We start from the raw sequence: 20,489 nt of genomic DNA, 5'->3' as shown, positions 1-20,489 counted from the left end.
TAAAATTACAGCTCCAATTAAAGATAAATTTCAATATTATCTTAATGTATCAGAATTACCTACTCTTGAAGAATATGACCCCTTTGTATGATGACTAACAAACAAGAACCAATATCCAATGCTTCATAAGTTAGTAATGAAATACCTTTCTATACCTGCTACATCAGTTCTATCAGAATGGCTTTTTTCTGATGCTAAAAATTAATCACTCCTCAAAGAACTCGTTTAGATTCATTTGTTATTAATCAGTTTATGTTCTTAAAAAGAAATAGAGAATATGTGGATCCTTAATGTCCATTGTTTTCCTATTAATACTGGAAAAACTTCTTCAATTTTTGGAACTATTTCATCAGATTCTTTAAATAAGATATCTTTAATATATCCAGCATCATTCATTTTTTTTGTATATATCTAATAAAAGACAAATTAAATTAAAGTCCATAATTTATTAAAATAAATTTTAAATTATAAATTAAATAGTAACTTACTTGTCTTATGTTATCATACTGTAGGTGATTATAATTCACGACCAATATCAGGCAAAAGAATAACTTGTACCAAAGATTCCCTAGCTGATTCTTTTCTCCTCTTATTTCTACCAACATGCATATTATAGTAGGCTGCTCCTTAAAACAGGATCAAAATTTCTAAGTGATCCTTGATTATTTCTTCTTGATGATCTAACAGAAGAATTTGATAAATTTCTACGAGTAAATGTTTGACTTAACTTGTTAGCAATAGATTATTCCTCTAATGCTTGGCCTGTTAATACTTGATTTAACAATGAATTTTGTGCAGCAGCAGGTGCAGATACAGTAGATGTAGATGTAGGTATAGCATATGTAGGTATAGCAGATGCACTTCCTCTCTCATGAAATCCATTATTGTGGAAGCAAACATCACAAATGAAATTATCTTGTGAATATGCTCTATAACACTGATACCCACATCTTTCACCACCTTCTAAAAAACAACATTTCCAAGTTTTGAATTTTCATAGTTGCACATAATGAAAAAATCTATTAATAATAAAACCAAGTTAAATTTTATTTATAAAATGTATAATTTCACATTAATTTAATAAAATATATCAAAAATTTTTACCTTTATTTAAGAAAAATGATAAAGAATTATAAAGTTTTAAACTTGTATGTGAAAATCTTTTTTCTTTTTAAAAAAAAATCATGTTTAAAATTGAAATTACTTACTCTTTTATTTAATGAAATATATTAAGGAATTTACCTTTAAAGAAAATATAAATTCGCGAAATTTTTTTTCTTGATAAAAAATTCATGTTAAAATTATGATTTAACTATATTTGGGAAGTTAGAAACGAAAAGAAAATCATATTAGATTTAAGTTGACATTGTTGACATTGTGTCAGCAATGTTGTCAGAACTGGGCTGACGATTTCTGCTGATCTTTGTCAGATCATTTGTCTGACAAAAGATCTGCCCGGCACTGATCTTTTTGTCCAACTCGGCTTGCCATAATTGATGACATTAATAAGTATAGAGGATCGGGAAAATGTATAATGGTGTAGTTAACCGAAAAATAATTGGCCGCAACGTGGCAATCAGGAATTCGGCTCCGTTTTTCGGCTAACTACACCATTATGGAAAAAGCGATAGCGATGAAGAAAAGAATGTTTTCATTGGATCTAATTAATCTAATTATGAACTTCCGAAAAATATGTGTTGTATAAAAATCATATTAGATAATTTTAAAATTAACATTTCAGATTAATACCAACTAAATTACGTTTTTTTGGAAAGTTTTATTAGATTAATAGAATTAACGAGCCAAGTCCCCATTAATTTTAGCTATAAAACAATCTTACTTTAATAAATATATCAAATGATTTATATTATGAATAAATTCTTTCATATGTAATATAACTATATTTAACCTGTACACCGCATTATCTTTCCTCATAATGTCTACATTGTTTGACTAACTTTATTAACCGATAATTGTTCTTTGTATTAGTAATATTACTGTATCCATAATAAACTGACTTGCAAAAGTATGATACTTTTTAATAAATTTTTAATCTCAATGCTACGATTTTACAAAAAATTAATGAAGAATAAAACATTGAATAGTTTACAAATCCTAGTATTAAGTCGGTAATAAATATTCTTTGACAATTCTACTTCTTTCATAAGAATCTTCGAATAAAAGGAGTTCTGCATTCAAATTCTTTTGTGATGCCATCTTACAACATGAGTACTTTTTTAAATTGATGATCATTTCTCAATGTTCACAATGTTCAAGATAACCCTTTAATGTGTTAATATTGTTTGTCATGATATCAAACGGGCATAATAATTTTTTGTGTAATAATTAAATGCTAATGGCCGCATTTTTATTGAATTATTCTTTTTTTTGTTTCTCAATTTACGATTTATATTTTTCCTTTTTGGTTATTAGGATTACAATCAATTACCAAATTTATTTATAGTTTTTTGATCACGTAATTTAATCTTGCCTTTTTAAACAGTTACAATTAACATCTCATCTAGGTTTACGGTATAATCGATAAAAAATTCTTGGGATAATGTACGAATGCATGTTGATAACGTTATCACAACGTACATGTGATAAAATAGTGTATAGAATTTTTTTTTTATAAATGAGTCTCTTTACCGCATCTTTGATCAATAAATAAGTTATATTTAATTTATTTATAATGGAAGACAACGAACCTCAAGTTGAAGCTAAGACGAGAGATGATTGGACACAAGTACGGGTTTCACCAAAAAGGGAATACATTGCAACTTATAAAAGACAAATTATTGAAATTTGGAAATTAGGAAATAAGTCGTCAAATTATGATGATCAGTCACATATAGTTAATATTGATGATGAACATAAAGACAATTCACCAAATAAGTTGGATACAGTCAACATTAAGGAATTACCATTAAATAATAATTACGAATTTTTTCAGTTGAATGATATATCCAATGAAAAATTACTGATTTTTACGTTTCGTAACGTTGAAGGAGTATCAAAACTATCTAATGGTCTGCTTAACTCTAATTTAGGTTAGTAAATTAATTTTTAATTTTAATAGAACACCTTTCTTCGTTTATGCTAACGATCTTTTTTCACGTTTTTTAACATAAAAAAGCTGGACCCGCTACAGTTTATGATCATCGTATAGGTTAGTAGTAAAATCTTATTTCAATAGAACACTTTGTCTTCTTTTATGCTAATAATAATTTTCTCACCTTTTTTTTTATAATAGTTATATATGACGTGGATGGAAAGCGAATTCTTATGAATAAAATATATAAAAAGAATAGTTACGTCTTTGGGAACTTTTTAGAAGCCGAAGCCGTAGCCGTGGATTATGTGGCAATATATTGTGATGAGGTTTTTAAAGGGAAAATTCATTTATATGCTATCAATAATAACAACATAAAATTAAAACATTCTTATGTGATTCCAAATACTGGTGACTTTGGATTGGAAATGTTACTTCCAACAGGAAACCTTTTTCTTACAAATGGATGTATTATTCAACAATGGAATATAATAAATGGAAATTTAGAAAAATCATATCAATTTAATGGTGCAAGTACAATATCATCATTTAAAGTCAATGAAAGTAAAGATTTATTATTAATTATAAAGTATCAAAGTAAATCTTTATCAGTGTTTTCGAAAGAAACTGATATTATCTTTTCTCACCACTTTGAATTTGAAATAATGAATATTGAATTTTGTGAAATTAAAGGATTTGATTTTTTAATCGTTCAAGAATATATTAAGGATAATAATAAAAGTAATTATCATTTAATAAATCCTTTCTCAAGAAACAAATCTCAAAGTATAAAAAAAATTGAAACCCAATTTAATTATAATGATGGAATACAGTTCATAATGGATGAAAAACTAATTAAGGTTTTCGATGATAAAGTGCAAGTTGAAGATCTGTTAACAGAAAATGAAAAAAATGATCTGTTAAATCAAGTATACAAGGACACGCCCATTTGTTTCATGTTAAATAAAAATAGAATAAATAGAATGAAAAAATGGATTAAAGAAATTAAAGAAAATATAAAAGAGAATGAATCCTTTGAGCTTTATAATAAGATCGAGTTATATGAGTATATTTATTTCTTCGATGATATGGAAACGATTAGAAAATGGAAAATTGAAAACGAGAATGAATCCTTTAAGCTTTATGAGGGTAATTCGGTTGAAATGATTGAAAAAAACATGAGAGAGAAAAAATCGGTTGAAATGATTGAAATGATTAAAAAAAACAAGAGTGAGAATAAATCGGTTGAAATGATTGAAATGATTAAAAAAAACAAGAGTGAGAAATCGATATCATGGGTAGTTAAAATTGTAAATAAGGAACTTCAAATTACTGCAAAAAGTTCTCACTTTCTCATTTTTATTGAGGATATATTTCTACACAAATTTCTGTTTTATGCGTTCATACTACCAAATGATGATTTAATTATATTTGAAAAAGATGATAAAGATAAAATTATTAGAATATATCGGTTTACCATCAATACTAAAACTGATAAAATAGATTTCTTATGTGTCTATACTGATGTCGAATACTCAAAAAGTTATTTTAAAAGTATTTTAGAGTATTTAAATAAAAATAATTCTAAAGAACCTGATTTGATCGAATGTTACAAAAAAACAATTTCATTCTATCTTGATGATATCTCTTCATTTACCTTACATGCTTCAGAAATTTTACAGGCTGCAATTGAAGCTCAAGGAACTGAAATTATTAATAGAATAATTGAAAAATGCATAAAATATTATAATGAAGGTTCAGATCAAGAACATATCAACATATTTGTTATAATTACAAAATCCCTTTCAGAACTTCAAGATTCTTATCCTTATCACTTAAATAAGTTTCTTATTTATACTAATTTAATTAGTACTCCTTACGACGACCCTACCTTTAAACGTGGTATAATCAACACACCTCATCTTTTTGGTTATACTTTTGAACGCGATCTTCATAGATCAAACTTTTTTTTAGATGTTTTTCTTTTCTTAGGAAAATTTTTATCAAATCTGTTTTTTTGGAATTTTATAATAGATTATATATATTTTATTGGCTATGACAAAAATTCTTTGAAATTAAAATATTCTTTATATGTACCTTTACCGCAATTTGCATCTTATCCTTCAAAAGAGCAAATTGAGTTGGCGAAACGTAATGTGAATACCATTACCAAAATCGTTAATGATGAATTAAGTCGATTGCTTAACTTGATTGGTAACAATGGTTCATCTTTGAATGGTGTTGTGTCTTTTCGTGATTCAAAAGAAAAATTAGTTAACTCTATACCAGAAATACCACCCGAAAATGAAAATGATTTTGTAAATATGCAAATACCTGATATATATTCGGATTGGAATGGAGAAGCTTTGATTAATTTTAAATGGTTCAAATTTGGGAGAAATTATTATCATGGAATATGGCTTTTATATACTATCTTCCTTTTAACATTTACCTTGGCATCAACTAAACCAACTGGTTTCATCTCTTCAGCCAATCAAAAGATTCTTTTTATCATTTCTGTTGTATTGGGATTTTTTCAATTACTTATATTAGAAATTCAAATATTTTTACGACATCCAAAGAAATATACATTAAATCCATGGAATTTTTTCGGTAAAGTATCGATTTTTATTTACAAAATATAAATTTTTTTTTTTTATAATATACAATAATTAAATAATTATTTTTTATTATTTAGACTTATGTGCATATATTTTTCCAATTGTAACTTCCATTTTATGGTTAAAAAATGGCTCTACACGTGTTTGGATTTCAGCCGTTTCAAACTTATTTTTAGATGTAAAATTTCTATTATTTTTCAGAGCAATTGAATATTTTGGTGTTTATTTTGCAATAATCCTTAATGTTGCAAAAAGTGTTTTTTCCTTCTTGTTAATTTTGTGGTTTGTTATTCTTGCGTATACGCATGCATTTTTTACCCTTTTACAACCGGTGAACAAATTTAATCCTTCAACTCCTAATTTTGATGATAATGATAAAAATTCACCTTGGAGCTTAACAAACACTTACAATTCTCTTTCATCTGATGGAAAAACAGTTTCTACAAATCCAACACTTATTCAAATACCAACAGATAATACCAATTTATATGAATATTTTGATACTTCTTTTCTGGCAGTATATAAATTAATGACGGGTTTGTAATTTCAAATAATTTTTTCTAACCTTTTAAATCTGATAAATTTAAATATAAAATAAGCGATAAATCTACCACAATAAATATAGGAGATACTGGTTCTCTGGCTCAATGGGTATTTCGTGATAATCCAACACTTGTTGTTTTATGGATTTCCTTTTCATTCTTTACCGTAATATACCTTTTAAATTTGTTTATCGGTTTATTAAATAACGAAATTCAAAAGAGTAATGATAAGTCTTGGTTTTTAGTTCAAAAAGCGGAGGTAATATGTTTATATTTACTGTATATATAAAATACTATGTAACATAGTTTGTTAAAACATCTTTTAATTTTTCTTTCTTACTTTCTAAAATAGTTAATTGCTGATATTGAGCAATGTTGTTTGTTACCTTTTCAAAGACAGTGGAAAAGTTGGTTTCCTGATCACATGTAAGTTCTATTATTTATTTGGTTTATTTTACATTTATCTTTTATCTTAAAACAATATCTTATAATATAATATTTTACAAGATTTTATTGCGTTGATGTTGATAAATTACATGCGAAGATTAACGATATTGAAATTAAATACAAAGATAATCCACATAGACCAATTTTATCTCGAAAACTTTTAGAATTTGTTGGTAAAAAAGTTGATGATATGAATGAAAATTCAAAACACATCCTAGAGAATGTTAAGTCTAAACTTTTAGAAAATAAGAATCATGAAATAAGCAAATTTAAGTTTAGTTTTGAAACCAAAGATTCAAAATTAGTAACGTACGAGGAAAAGATGCAGGACTCAAATGATGATAAATAAAAATCTATAAATTTTGTGGAAAATTACAGTGAACTTTATCATAAATTTTCGATATTTATATAGCATTATTGGTTTTCTTTATTATTCTTTTTTTACATTAAACTAGATTAGGTTAATGTGCAGTGACTCCATCGCTGCCTGACTATCCAGTTTCTCATCTGTGATTCTTTCATTTACTGTGCTAAAAAAAATTCAACATGCCAATAAAATTTTATTACTACAAAGACTGCAAAAAATATATTTTTTTTAATGTATTCATTGTACCAGTACTATTTATTGATTGTATGGTTATATCGAGGGTTATATTAACATAAGCTTCCTTTAACCATTTTTTCTATATAAGTTCAAAATTTATCATCTACTTGAAACCCATTATTAGATCCAATAGAAGATAATGATGATAAATCGTCACTGAAAATCTCAATCTGCTTGTCGTAATAATAATAATAAGCTTGAGGATCGTAAAAATCTGACAAAGCAAAACATTGGATCATTGTATGCTATGTTTCAAATTTTTAATTTAAATGGATCATAAAAGTAATCAAATAAAAATAAGAGTTAAAATAAGTCTTTGCTCGCTCACAACACATGCATACTAGTTTGGAAAATTCAGAATTCCAATCTTCTTTGTATTTGTTGTGTCTCGGATCGATTCTTACTACCATGCATACATACATTCTATCAGAGTTTAGGAGTTATGCACTTATACTTGATAGCATTAAACTTAACTCCGGCCAGTGCATATGTTAATATCATATACATGATGTATAAGTTAAGGATATAGCCATATAGGTGTCCCAGCCAAATGATCGACATAGTTTCTAAGCTAAGTGGGCGTGCACTACATCCTAGCTTATAAACTGCCCATGGGTCAGATTAGCCCATGAGATCTAATTGGTCCAAATAACTTACCAACATTTAATTACAAATGGCAATTTTATAACTTTTGACTGGATATTTACTCATAAACTCATAGTAAGGATTGAATTACGTACATTTTGTATCACCTTATAACTATAAAAAAGGCAAAAATTTTTTTAAGGTTACACATTATTTTGGCTAGAATTAAGATAATTTCGCCCATCAAAATTTGGCCGGAATTATAAAAATGGATATAAATGTCGGTTTGCAAACTTGGCCAGAATTAAAATAATTTCGTCCAACAAAATTTGGGCTAGAATTATAAAAACGGACATTTATGTCCATTTTTGTAAATTTGGTTAGTATTATAAATGTAAATATTATAAATTGCATTAATTTATCATAATCCAGTAAATAAAAAAAATAATTATAACTTGTTAGCTTTGTTTCATCAAGATATATTAAATTGTTAAATAGTGGTTTCTATCATCAATAGATGGGAAGTTATTAGCATTTGGAAATATTTAAGAATACAAAAAAATACTTTTCAAAAAAATGTTAATATTTTATTATTTGTTAATCCTAAAGATATAAAACTCTTACTATTTAATACATCTTAAAACAATCCAACTTAATGGCAAGTTAATGCAATTTAACTTTTAGCAATTTGGTATATTTAACCAAAAAAAAAAATTTTTTATTGTATTTAGATATCCAATAAAAATCAGACATTATATAAAAAAATATTTATATTATTTTTGTAATTTATTTGATATATGAAAGTATATAATTATAAATATTATATGAAAATTTTGTAAAAAAAATATATATAAATTTATAATTAATATAATTAGGCCATACAAACTTACTTTTATGATTTTCATAATATAAAAATTTCATCAATAATCCAGCAACCCGGCTTTTAATTTTTTTTTTCAAAAATTTTATATGTAAAATTTTTTCAATTTTTAAAAAATTTTTGACTTAACAAAACTAACCCGGCTGGGATATGAAAACCATTTTTACCACTTTGTATCGCCTTACTATATTTTATTATTTTAATGTATCACATATTTATTAGAAGTTTACTTTAATATAATATATACAGTATAATTATATTATATATATCAATTATTATAATTTACTATTAAATATAAATTATTTTAAAAATAATGTCAGAAAATTAGATCTTTTAATTATTATTTAAAAATTATTTTATTAAATAAAACATTAATTTTTTTGTTTATTTTTTTATTTACTTTTTTATTGGATTTAAAAATTATCAGAAATTTAAATTCTTCAATTATTAATACTTACATATTTATGGAAGTTAAATAAATATACTTATTTATTAAGAAAAAGTAATTTATCAACCCCCCAATGCATCGACCCCCTTTGTGAAACGTTTAATTTATACATATTAATAATGGTAAAATGCGGGATATTTTTACTTTTTAATTACAGTGACGCAGCCACGCAGGTTCGATTTCTGCACTGGGCTTTTTTTTGTTTATTTTTTTGTATGACGCGTAAAATAGCTCTATGAAAGTAGTACCTAATTCAGATAGGCATACACGATTTTAGTAATAATCGGCCGCGTTTTCGCTGCGGTAGGGGCCGTTTTTTACGTTTTTCATTCTCACGCCCTCTCTCTCATCGTTCTTTGCAATTATTAATTATTCACGATGCATTTATTCCTCCTTTTTCACCTTTCCTTGCAACATATACTTCCTTTCCTTGCGGTATTTCATCCTTTTCTATTTTACTGTTGCGACATTTTCCTTTGCAATATTTCTTCTGTTCTTTTTTTCCGGCTTCAATGGAAACGAATTACAACATCGAAAATAACTCAGCGAGCCTTCATACGGGAAAGACACTTGCGAGCTGGACGATATGTGACTAATTCATTAGCAATTGGGGTAAGACTAATGGCTTTGGTGTGATAAAAGACAAAATTGTTAAGGAGGGAGTTGAAATAAGGAGAAGGACGTATATATGCGAACATGAAAAAAAATATACGTGCAAATCTGCGAAAGAAACTAGCACCAAAAGGATGTTATGCCCGTGGCATGTTAATGCTTCTTGTCCTAAAGTGAATAATCCAGATTCCGCGATTTTTATTAATAAAATTGTGGATGAACATAATCATGACCTGAGCGTCGAAGCAGTTAAGTTTAGGGAAGATAAGAAGTTTAATGATGAAATAGTAAGGGATATCCAATTTATGACCGATCACTGTAAAATGGGAGCGACCGCGCAGAGAAGATATTTGGAATGAAAATATCCTTCTCATCCCATTTACAGTCAAGACTTATATGCAACGATCAAAAAGTTTTGACTCACGGTGAAGTCACTTTCAAATGACGCTGCGCAAATGTCAGATTGGTTAGATGAGCAAAAAGAACAAGATTCTAGATGGATCATAGCGCGAAAATGGGATGACGATAACACGTTAACGCATTTGTTATGGATGACGCCGGAGCAGGTAGAGAGTTGGATTCAATTCAGCGATTGCATTATCAATGACATTACGCATAAAACGAATCGATACGGGATGGCGTTATCTTTTTTCGTGGAATTCGATCGAAATATGCAAAACATTATTTTTGCACAAAATTTAACCATTGATGAAAGCAAGCAATCTCACGCTTGGCTTTTTAGACAGATTGTTGAAGCTACTGGTATTCATCTAACTGTAATTATGACAGATTCTGATCCAGCCATTGACGCTGCAGTTAAGGAGGTATTTACGAAAACGTATCCAGTTCATTGCGCATTTCATATAACGCAAAATCTTCATAAAAACCTCAGAAAGCCTCTTGGAGATAATTATGAAAAATTTCTTCAAGATTTTTACCGATGTAGAAATAGCCTTGTTCAAACAATATTTCACAATTGTTTTACAAAATTGATTGAGGACTATCCTCAAAGCAAGACTTACCTAGAGGGATTATACACATCAAAGAAAGGTACTGGGCGCATTCATACACAAGTTTTAGATTCACTGGAGGAATGATTGCTACTTCTCGCGTTGAATCTGTAAATGCATGCATTAAAAGAATGCTATTCAACTCTGACGTCTCTCTATGCGAACTTATGTCAGAAATACATAAGTTACTTGATGAACAGGATAAAAAAAACATATATCAATACTGGAAGCTCGCAATACCTTCCGTTAAGAATCAGAAGCATGCAAATTTCCTTTTCACTGAGGTGGATAAATATTGTCAGAGGTTTCTCACGCCAGCAATCCTAAAGTTGCAACGCAATGAAATCAATCAGTCCTTCTATTATGCTGCAAATCCGATCAATGAACAATATATTGTTGTAATTAATGAAGTATCCTATGATGATGAATGTGCTGAAAGTCCTCAGGCTACTATAGAACAATTAATAAAAGTTAGTGGTCGTGATAATGTAAAGGAAATATGGGCGGTTAGAGTAGGAAATTTGTTAATAGCGAAGCATTATGTCATTCTCCTAAAGAACGATGCACATATGTGTTCTTGCCTCATGGTTATTCAAAAAGGGGTAGTTTGCAGACATTATTTTCAAGTAATGTTAAATACTTGTGAAGCTAGGTTTTATATTCGACTTATCCCATCTAGATGGTATCAAAAAGATAAAGACGTGTCGCATGAAGCATTTATTGTTGCTGATAAGTTTCAAAACGGAATGTCCACAAATGCGATACAAGAAAATAATGTTGGATATCTATGTACTATTGATAAAGAAAAGGAAGACCTTCTTGAACATCGGATGAATCTTCTTGATGAAAAGATCATGTATGGTACACTTCATGGGACATATAAAAAAGCTTTGCGAAAAGCTTTACAGACGAAGACAGATTCATTGCGCTTGATCGAAATTCTAGAGGATTTTGCCAATGAGGATAGCGAATTTGAATCTGAAGACGAAAGATTAGGTGAGGAAGAATTTGACGAGAGTGACAAGAAGAATATAAACCCATTCCAGCTAGGAAATCCAAAAATAAGGCGTGGTAAAGGAAGACCGGCGGGTACAAGAAGGTATAAAACATCGAATGAGAAGGATCAGAGCGAAAAAACAAAGCAACAAAGGCGTTGCAAGAAATGTGGCAATTTGGAACACTATCAAAAGAATTGTAATGCTTAGTTCTTTAGTGAATAAAGATTCTTTAATGCTTTTTTTACTGTTAATCATTCTTGAATGCGCTTTGACGTATGCGCATATATTTAATTATGTGTTATATGTAATGTGACTTAGTTGCTGAACGAAACTCGGATGTTTAAAAAAAAAAATAAACAAATAAAAGACCCAGTGCAGAAATCGAACCTGCATCTCTATGATAAAAAGTATATTATCAAGTATTCTACCGATTGAACTAACTGAGCAATTTTTTATTATTATTAATAAATAAAGGTTTATTTATATATATGTATGTTTCGTGATTTGATCACATAGGGGGTCGATGCATTGGGAGGTTGATAAATTACAAAATCCTATTTATTAATCTATTTAATGTATTTAGCAATTAACATTGATTTTATTTTGATTTTATTTATTTTTTTTATTATCCAAATTATTTTAAAAATTAATAGAAAATTAAATGATTTGGTTTTTTTAATTATTAATATATTATAACGTGATTTTAACGCTCACCAGTGGTGAAATTCACCCAAGGTAAAGTTCACCTATATTACATAATTTATTTAATTTATTAAAATTTAAATTGTTTTGTTTTGAAAAAAAATAATAATTTTATTAATAAAAATATTTATATAAAATATATAGTTTAAATATAATAATATATTATACAATAATTTATAAGTTAGTATTATTATAAAAAATGAATAAATCCTACAATATTAAGTAGATTTTATATTGCTAAACAACTTTCAATTAATAAAGTAAGTAAATTTCATTTGACTAAAGTGGTAAAATTACGCTCTAAAGTTAGTAAATGGAAAAAAGAAAAATTTGAAAGTTAGTACCGTTATGACTTATGAAAAATGTAGAATTCTCCATATATATTATACCTACACCCATGAGAATTAATATACAAGTAGTTTCGACCTTGCTGAACAATTTTCAATTAAGTTAGAAAGTCGATTTCATTTGACTAAAGTGGTGAAATTACGCGCTGAAGTTAATAAACAGAAAAAAAAAATTTGAAAGTTAGTACCGTTATGAAAAATGTAGATTTCTCCATATGTATTATATCTACACCCATGAAAATTAATATACAAGTAGTATAGTTTCGACCTTGCTGAACAATTTTCAATTAATTTAAAAAGTCGATTTCATTTGACTAAAGTGATGAAATTACGCTCTAAAGTTAGTAAACAGAAAAAAAAAAATTCGAAAGTTAGTACCATTATGAAAAATGTTGGTTTCTCCATATATATTATACCTACACCCATGAAAATTAATATACACGTAGTTTCGACCTTGCTGAACAATTTTCAATTAATTTAGAAAGTCGATTTCATTTGACTAAAGTAGTAAAATTACGCTCTGAAGTTAATAAATGAAAAAACAATTTTGAAAGTTAGTACCATTATGAAAAATATGGGTTTTTTTATATGTATTATACCTACACTTATAAAAAATAATATACAAGTAGTTTTGGCTCTGTTGAACAACTTTTAATTAATAAAAGAAATTGATTTCATTTGACTAAAGTAGTGAAATTACACTCTAAAGTTATTAAATAAAAAATATAAAACTTTAGGAGTTAAACAGTTAGTAGTGTTATAAAAACACAAATTTCTCTATAAATTTCATTTCTAATTTATAAAATTGAGTTGTATGGGTTTAATAGTATGTTTGGAAAAAAAGTTACAGTTTAAAAAAATTCATAAAAAAATTTTTATTTACGTGTATGAAATTGTAAAACGTAATACAAACAAAATTAATATTATACATGCTGCCCAAATTATTTTGGGATGCCATAATTATAATTTGAGATGCCATAATTCATTCGGTTTATATATAATTTACTATGTAAAGTGCCAAAATAATTTGGGATGCCATAATTGAATTTGGGATTTTACTTATAATTATGGCAGTCCAAAATAATTTGGGTGGCATATATAATTAATATAAAACTTATAAAACTAAAATTATCATATTACTGGTGAATTTCACCAAAGGTAAATTCACCACTAGTGAATATAAAATTAATCCTATATTATATATTTATAAAAGTTAAATAAACATACTTATTTAATTTATTTAATGTAATTTAACAATTAACATTAAATTTATTTTAATTTTATTTATTTTTTTTTATTTGATCTAAATGATTATTTAAAAATTAAAGGATTTGACTCTTAATTATTAATATATTACATATTTATGAAAATTAAATAAACATATCTATTTAGTGGAATTTAATATTTAAAATTATTTTATTAATCTAAAACTTAATTTTTGTTTTGTTTTTATTTATTTACAGTATTTATTTATTTATTTATTTTTATTTATTTTATTAAATACAAATTATTTTAAATATTATTAGAAATTGGATTAACAAAATCATTTATTAAAAAATTTGGATTTGCAAATATTATAGTAAATATTTATCAATACATTTCACAAATCCAAATTTTAAATAAATGATTTTGTTGATTTAATTTCTAACAATATTTAAAATAATTTGTGTCTAATAAAAAAAAATTAATAAATAAATACTGTAAATAGAGTTCCAAACAGGTTGACCAAATTCAGGTAACCTGATAGGTTGACCTGAATTTTTCAGGTCAGGTTTAGCAATTGCAATTCAACATTAATTCAGATTGTAACATCAATATAACCTGAATGCACTGGTAAAAAAATGATTTATCCTACACATATCTTACACATATTGGGTACTTAAAATGTAGAAAATCATATACAAATAATACACATATCATACACATATCGGGTACTAATATATATATCATACATATATCAGGTACCTGATAAGTATACTATATATATAAGTACCCGATATGTGTATGATATGTGTATTATTTGTGTATGATTTTCTACATTTTGAGTACCCAATATATGTAAAATATGTGTAGGATATGTGTAGGATAGACCATTTTTTTACCAGTGATGACCTGTTGATCTAAAACTATGATTTTATATAATAAGTGAGTTATGGTATTATAATTAACTTTTTATATTGTTTTTATATAATAAAACATCGGGAAATTTTTTAGAAAGCAGATTTGCACAGATTTTCAGAAATTATTTCTGCGCAGATCTTATACCCTGGTGCAAAACATCAGAAGAAAAATCCAATAAAAAACTGCGCAGATTTATAAATAACAAAGTTCTGCGCAGATTTTTGTTATTAAATTCTGCGCATATTTTACAAAATAAAAATCTGTGAAAATTATCAGAATAATAAATTGTACAAATTTTGATTGTTATTTATTTTAGTATTATCTAACATCAATTTATTAATTAAACGCATTACAAATTTATCACTTTGCTACACTATTTTATTAATGTACTAATAGTTAAAGTTCTACTGTAATTTACATGTTGTTAATGGTTTGGACATTATTCCAGTTGGTTCGATTCCAACAAACAACAAATAAAATAGAAAATTGGAGATGTTTGTTAGAAATAAGAAAATCATTTCGAAGTTATTACTTTTGAAATGTTTAACATGAAATCTCAGGATCTAAAAAATAAAGAAAAATGAACGTTAGTAGAACGTTCGTTAAAAAAGAATAAAAAAAAAATTATAAAGAATTTTGAAGATATACCTTAATTCTTTCGTCTAGGAGTCAGAAAAAAAACCCCTACAGAAAAAAACAACTGAAACGTTAGTAAACGTTTTGCAAATTAAAAAACATGAAAGAATTTTGAAGGAATTTTACCTTCAAAATTCCATCCAGAAGCCGTAAACCTGCAAAAAGTAAAAAGAAAAGACAAACGAAACGTTAGTAAACGTTTTGTTAAATATTAAAAAAAAATTAATTTTGAAGGTAAATAAGGTAAATACCTTCGAAATCCTGAAAAAATCTCCAAGTCTGGTTCGTCTAAAGAAGCCTAAGCATCCCTATATAAAAAAAAAAGAACATTAGAAACGTTCTTTTATAAAAATAAAAAAAAGCAACAAAAATGAATTAATTGGTCATCAAATTAAGTTTCGTAACGAAACATTGCAAAACTTATCTTTTAGCTTTTTGGAACCTTTGGAATACCGAACCTGCAAAAAAAATATTAAAGAACGTTAGTATAATATTCTTAATAAAAAAAACCAAAAAAATTCAAATTCAAGTTTCGCGACATTGCAACATTTGCGAAACTTACCATGTTAAAGTTTCGGGAATATTGAGTACTGGAACCTACAAAAAAATAGATAAAGAACGTTAGAAACATTCTTTGAAAAAAAAATAAATTTTAAAGTTTCATAACGAGAGTTGCGAAACTTACCATGTACCCGTTTTGGGAACCTTGAAGTACCAAAACCTACAAAAAAAAAGAAAAATGAAACGTTAGCTAACGTTTCATTTAAATAAAAACAAAAAAAACAGAATTTCAAAGGTTACCTTCAAAATTCTGTTCAGGAGCGTTCAGAGAGCCATGTTCTTACAAAATACAAAAATGAACGTTAGAAAACGTTTTGTTAAGTAAAATTATTAAAAAAATTTTTTTTTTGAAGGTTTCACCTTCGATATGGGAGACCGAACTCGTTTTCGGCTTCCTTTACCTAAAAAAATAAAATACGAACGTTAGTTAACGTTCATTTAAATAAAAAAGAAAAAAAAATTTTAAAGGTTTTACCTTTGATATGGGAGCCCAGAATTCGTTTTCGGATTCCCTTGCCTAAAAAAAAAAGTAATACAAACATTAGTTAACGTTCGTCAATAAATTAAATAAAAAAAATTTTTTTTTACAAAAGTTTTACTTTCGTATAGGAAAACCTTCGTATGGGAATCTGAGTTTTCAGCTTTCTTTATCTAAAAAAAAGGAAATACGAACGTTAGTTACGTTCATCAATAAATAAAAAAAGAAAAAAAAATTTTGAAGGTTTTACCTTTGATATGGGAGTCCAGAACTAGTTTTCGGATTTTCTTGCGGGCTTTGCCTAAAAAAAAAAGATGAAACGTTTGTTAACGTTTCGCTAAATAAAAATATTAAAAAAAATTAATTTTTTTGAAGGATCTTACCTTCGATATGGGAGTCTGGAACTAAGGATGGTCATCGGTCCTACCGGTCATACTCGGTTCTGGACCGGTCGGTCCTAGAACTTGTAGGACCAGACCGCGGTCTTGCATTTTTTTGTGGCGCAGTAGGACCGGTCCTGAGGACCGACCAGTCCTCATACCGGTCTTCATATAATAAATGATTTTTATATTGAATAAACCTATTAATCTGACAAAGGTCTTCATAAAATAATATAAAGACCAGCCATTTCCAAACCAATAAATAATGACAATCACTCTTCCCACTTGTAGAGTTGCTTGTCAAAACGCTGAAACTCCAAAACTCCAAAAAAAGCGTTTAAGCGGAATATCTCGTCATCCAGTAATCATAAAAGGATGAAACCATCACCATTCGAATCGTCTCAATGAGACGCGTCGAATGGTGACTAAATCATGTTTCTAGGATCGATAGATAGTCAGTAATTATTGAATTTATTATCAAATAGTTTTGCCGACGTAATTTTTTTTTATCGATTCTAAAATCATGATTTTGATACCATTCGACGCGCCGCAGCGAGACGATTCGAATGGTGGTAAAATTATCCTTTTATAATCACTGAATAGCGAGATATTGCGTTTTGAAGTATTTTTTCTCAAAGCTTTAAATTTTGCATGACGTTGTGATGATATCCAGGTGAATTGTAAAAAAAAAAATTTATATTAAAAATCATCCCAATTAGTGTTCATTTATAAAACAAGGCTATTCCTAATAAAGTTAGGGAAGAAAATCTTTTTTTATTTGCAAAAAAAAGAAAAAAGACTGCGGTCCTTAAAAAGACCGACGGTCTTATTATATGTGATACAGGACCGAAAGACCGCGGTCCTACACTAAGACGGACTGGTCCGTCTTTTTATGGTGTAGGACCGTAGGACCGCGGTCTTCTAGGACCGATGACCATCTTTATCTGGAACTCAGTTTCAAATTCCCTTGCCTAAAAAAAAAGATGGAATGTTAGTTAATGTTTTGCTAAATAAAAATATTAAAAAAGTTAATTTTTTTCAAAGATTTTACCTTCAATATGAAAGTCCAGAACTTGTTTCAGATTCCCTTGCCTAGAAAAAAAGAGACGAAATGTTAGAAACGTTTCATCAATAAATTAATTAAAAAAAAATTAATTTTTTGAAGGTTTGTTTTACCTTTGATATGGAAGTTCAGAACTTGTTTCAGCTTTCTTTACCTGAAAAAAAAAACGAAACGTTATAAATGTTTTGTTAATAAATTAATTAAAAGAAATAATTTGAAAGTTTTACCTTCAAATAGAACTTTCAAATGGGTTCAGAACATAACTTTAGCGTTCTGGACCTAAAAAAAAATAACGAACATTTTGTAACATTTGCTAAAATATAAATAAAAAAAAAAATTTGAAGATTTATCTTCGAAATAAGAGTCCGGAGCCATTCTTCAGTGTCCAGAACTTATAAAATATAAAAATGAACGTTAATTAACGTTCGTTGAAATAATAATATAAAAAAATATTTCGAAGATTTTTCCCTTCGAAATAAGAGTCTAGAGCTATTTTTTGGTGTCAGAACCTATAAAATACAAAAACGAACATAATTAACGTTCGTTAAAGTTAAAATATAAAAAAAAAACTATTTCGAAGATTTTTACCTTCGAAATAAGAGTTCAGAGCCATTCTTCGGCATCCAGGACCTAAAAAATAATAGAACGAACGTTTGCAACGTTCGTTAAAATAAAATTAAAAAAATATTTCGAAGGTAAACTTTACTTTTGAAATAAACATCTGGAGCTGTACTTTGGTGTCCAGGACCTAAAAAATAATAGAAACGAACGTTTGTAACGTTCGTTGAAATAAAATTAAAAAAAATATTTTGAAGGTAAACTTTACCTTTGAAATAAATGTCCGGAGCCATTCTTTGGCGTCCAGGACCTATAAAACGTAAAAATGAATGTTAATTAACGTTCGTTGAAATAAAATTAAAAAAAATATTTTGAAGGTAAACTTTACCTTCGAAATAAATGTCTGGAGCCGTTCTTTGGCACTCAGGACCTAAAAACATGAAAAATGAATGTTAGTGACGTTTGTTAAAATTAAATATAAAAAAAATTTTTAAGGTTTTTTACCTTCGAAAATGAAGTCCAGAGCCGTACTTCGGCGTTCAGGACCTAAAAAATAAAAATATTTACCGAAGTTTCAACTCCAACTTTCAAAATAAAGTCCAAAGCTGTACTTTGGCATTCAGAACTTAATAAACAAACGTTAACAATGTTCGTTAATAAAATTAATAAGAATAACATTTTTTTCGAAGGTAACTTTCGAAATGGGAGTCCTGAACTTGAAACAAAAAGAAAAATACAAATTTTGAAGGTTACCTTCAAAAATGGAGAGTCCAGAACATACCTTTGGTGTTCTAGACTAATAAAACGAACGTTTGCTAATATTTGTTAAATAATATTAATAAAAAAAATTTGAAGGAATAAATACCTTCGAAATGGAGTACTTCTGCTTACGAAGTAAAATGTTTTTTATGAAAGTAGGAGATAATGAAATCTGATGTCTTTTTAGTCCAATATGCATGTTGCAGATTATATGCTGAATATTAGACGAATTTGCCCGAACCTCATAAATAAATTTTTTTTTAAAAAAAAAAATTTCTCTGACAAGCTTCAAAGCTTAATAATAAAAATTTTTTTTCTTTGAAATCTTTAACAGATTATTTCTTTAAAAAGTATTATGGAAAAAATTATTTATTTAAAGTCATAAAATTTTTTCTTTGAAGGGTAGTAGAAAAAGTTATTTTGTAAAGTTTTTTCTTTAGTAAAAAGTGTAGAAAAATTATTTTTTCTTTAAAGTCTTGTAAATTTTAAAAAGTGTTGTAGAAAAAATTATTTCTTTAAAGTCTTGTAAAATTTTTTCTTTAAAGTGTTATATTTTTCTTTGAAGTTTTAAATTTAAAATATGTGAAAAATTATTTCTTGAAGTCTTGTAAAATTTTTTCTTTAAAGAGTGTTATAAAAAAATTATTTAGGTAATAAATCAAGTTTTTATCAAAGTTTAAAAGTTTAAGTGTTAAAAGTGTTAAAAGTTAATTGTGTGATAAAATTGCAAATCAAATTGATATTCTGACATAAAAAAAAGCAGAAAGCTGCAAAATCGCAGATTTTCTGCAGAAATGCATACATAAAAAATCGGAAACATGCAAAATTGCAGATTATTGCATAACTTTGTAAAAAATAAAAAGTGAAAATCTGCAAAATCGCAGACTTCCACATAAATTCACAAAAAAAATGCGGAGATCTGCTAATTTTACAGATCTTTGCAGTTCTGCATCTTAAAAAATTTCCCAATGAAGTGAATTGCAATATAAGAATTCACTTTTTTATATTGATTTTATATATAAAAAGTGAATTGCGGTATCAGAATTCACTTTTTTATGTCAATTTTATATAAAAAGTAAATTGCG

General features: G+C 27.2%; 3 protein-coding genes across 3 annotated transcripts; 1 reads left to right on the top strand and 2 right to left on the bottom strand.

The window, feature by feature from the left end:
* Nucleotides 1-742: 742 nt before the first annotated feature.
* OCT59_015011 (uncharacterized protein) lies at nt 743-1,294 on the bottom strand (the record flags this gene model as incomplete). The annotated part of the gene is made up of 3 exons (XM_066139704.1): nt 743-963; nt 1,105-1,167; nt 1,243-1,294. The coding sequence occupies 3 exons, from the start codon at nt 1,292-1,294 to the stop codon at nt 743-745; spliced, it is 336 nt and encodes a 111-aa protein (XP_066002556.1).
* Nucleotides 1,295-2,692: 1,398 nt separating this feature from the next.
* On the top strand, nt 2,693-7,011 carry OCT59_015010 (uncharacterized protein; the record flags this gene model as incomplete). The annotated part of the gene is made up of 7 exons (XM_066139703.1): nt 2,693-3,050; nt 3,137-3,169; nt 3,254-5,665; nt 6,111-6,209; nt 6,299-6,474; nt 6,568-6,641; nt 6,723-7,011. 7 exons carry the CDS (start codon nt 2,693-2,695, stop codon nt 7,009-7,011), a joined length of 3,441 nt encoding a protein of 1,146 aa, XP_066002555.1.
* Nucleotides 7,012-18,576: 11,565 nt separating this feature from the next.
* Nucleotides 18,577-19,603, bottom strand: OCT59_015009 (uncharacterized protein; the record flags this gene model as incomplete). Its single annotated transcript, XM_066139702.1, has 9 exons — nt 18,577-18,596; nt 18,676-18,717; nt 18,794-18,835; nt 18,914-18,955; nt 19,034-19,075; nt 19,150-19,191; nt 19,257-19,360; nt 19,427-19,460; nt 19,537-19,603. The coding sequence occupies 9 exons, from the start codon at nt 19,601-19,603 to the stop codon at nt 18,577-18,579; spliced, it is 435 nt and encodes a 144-aa protein (XP_066002554.1).
* Between the last annotated feature and the right edge of the window lie 886 nt (nt 19,604-20,489).

The sequence above is a fragment of the Rhizophagus irregularis genome, chromosome 23, assembly GCF_026210795.1.
Source record: "Rhizophagus irregularis chromosome 23, complete sequence".
Lineage (NCBI taxonomy): Eukaryota > Fungi > Glomeromycota > Glomeromycetes > Glomerales > Glomeraceae > Rhizophagus > Rhizophagus irregularis.
This window is presented reverse-complemented; position numbering and strand designations above follow the sequence as displayed.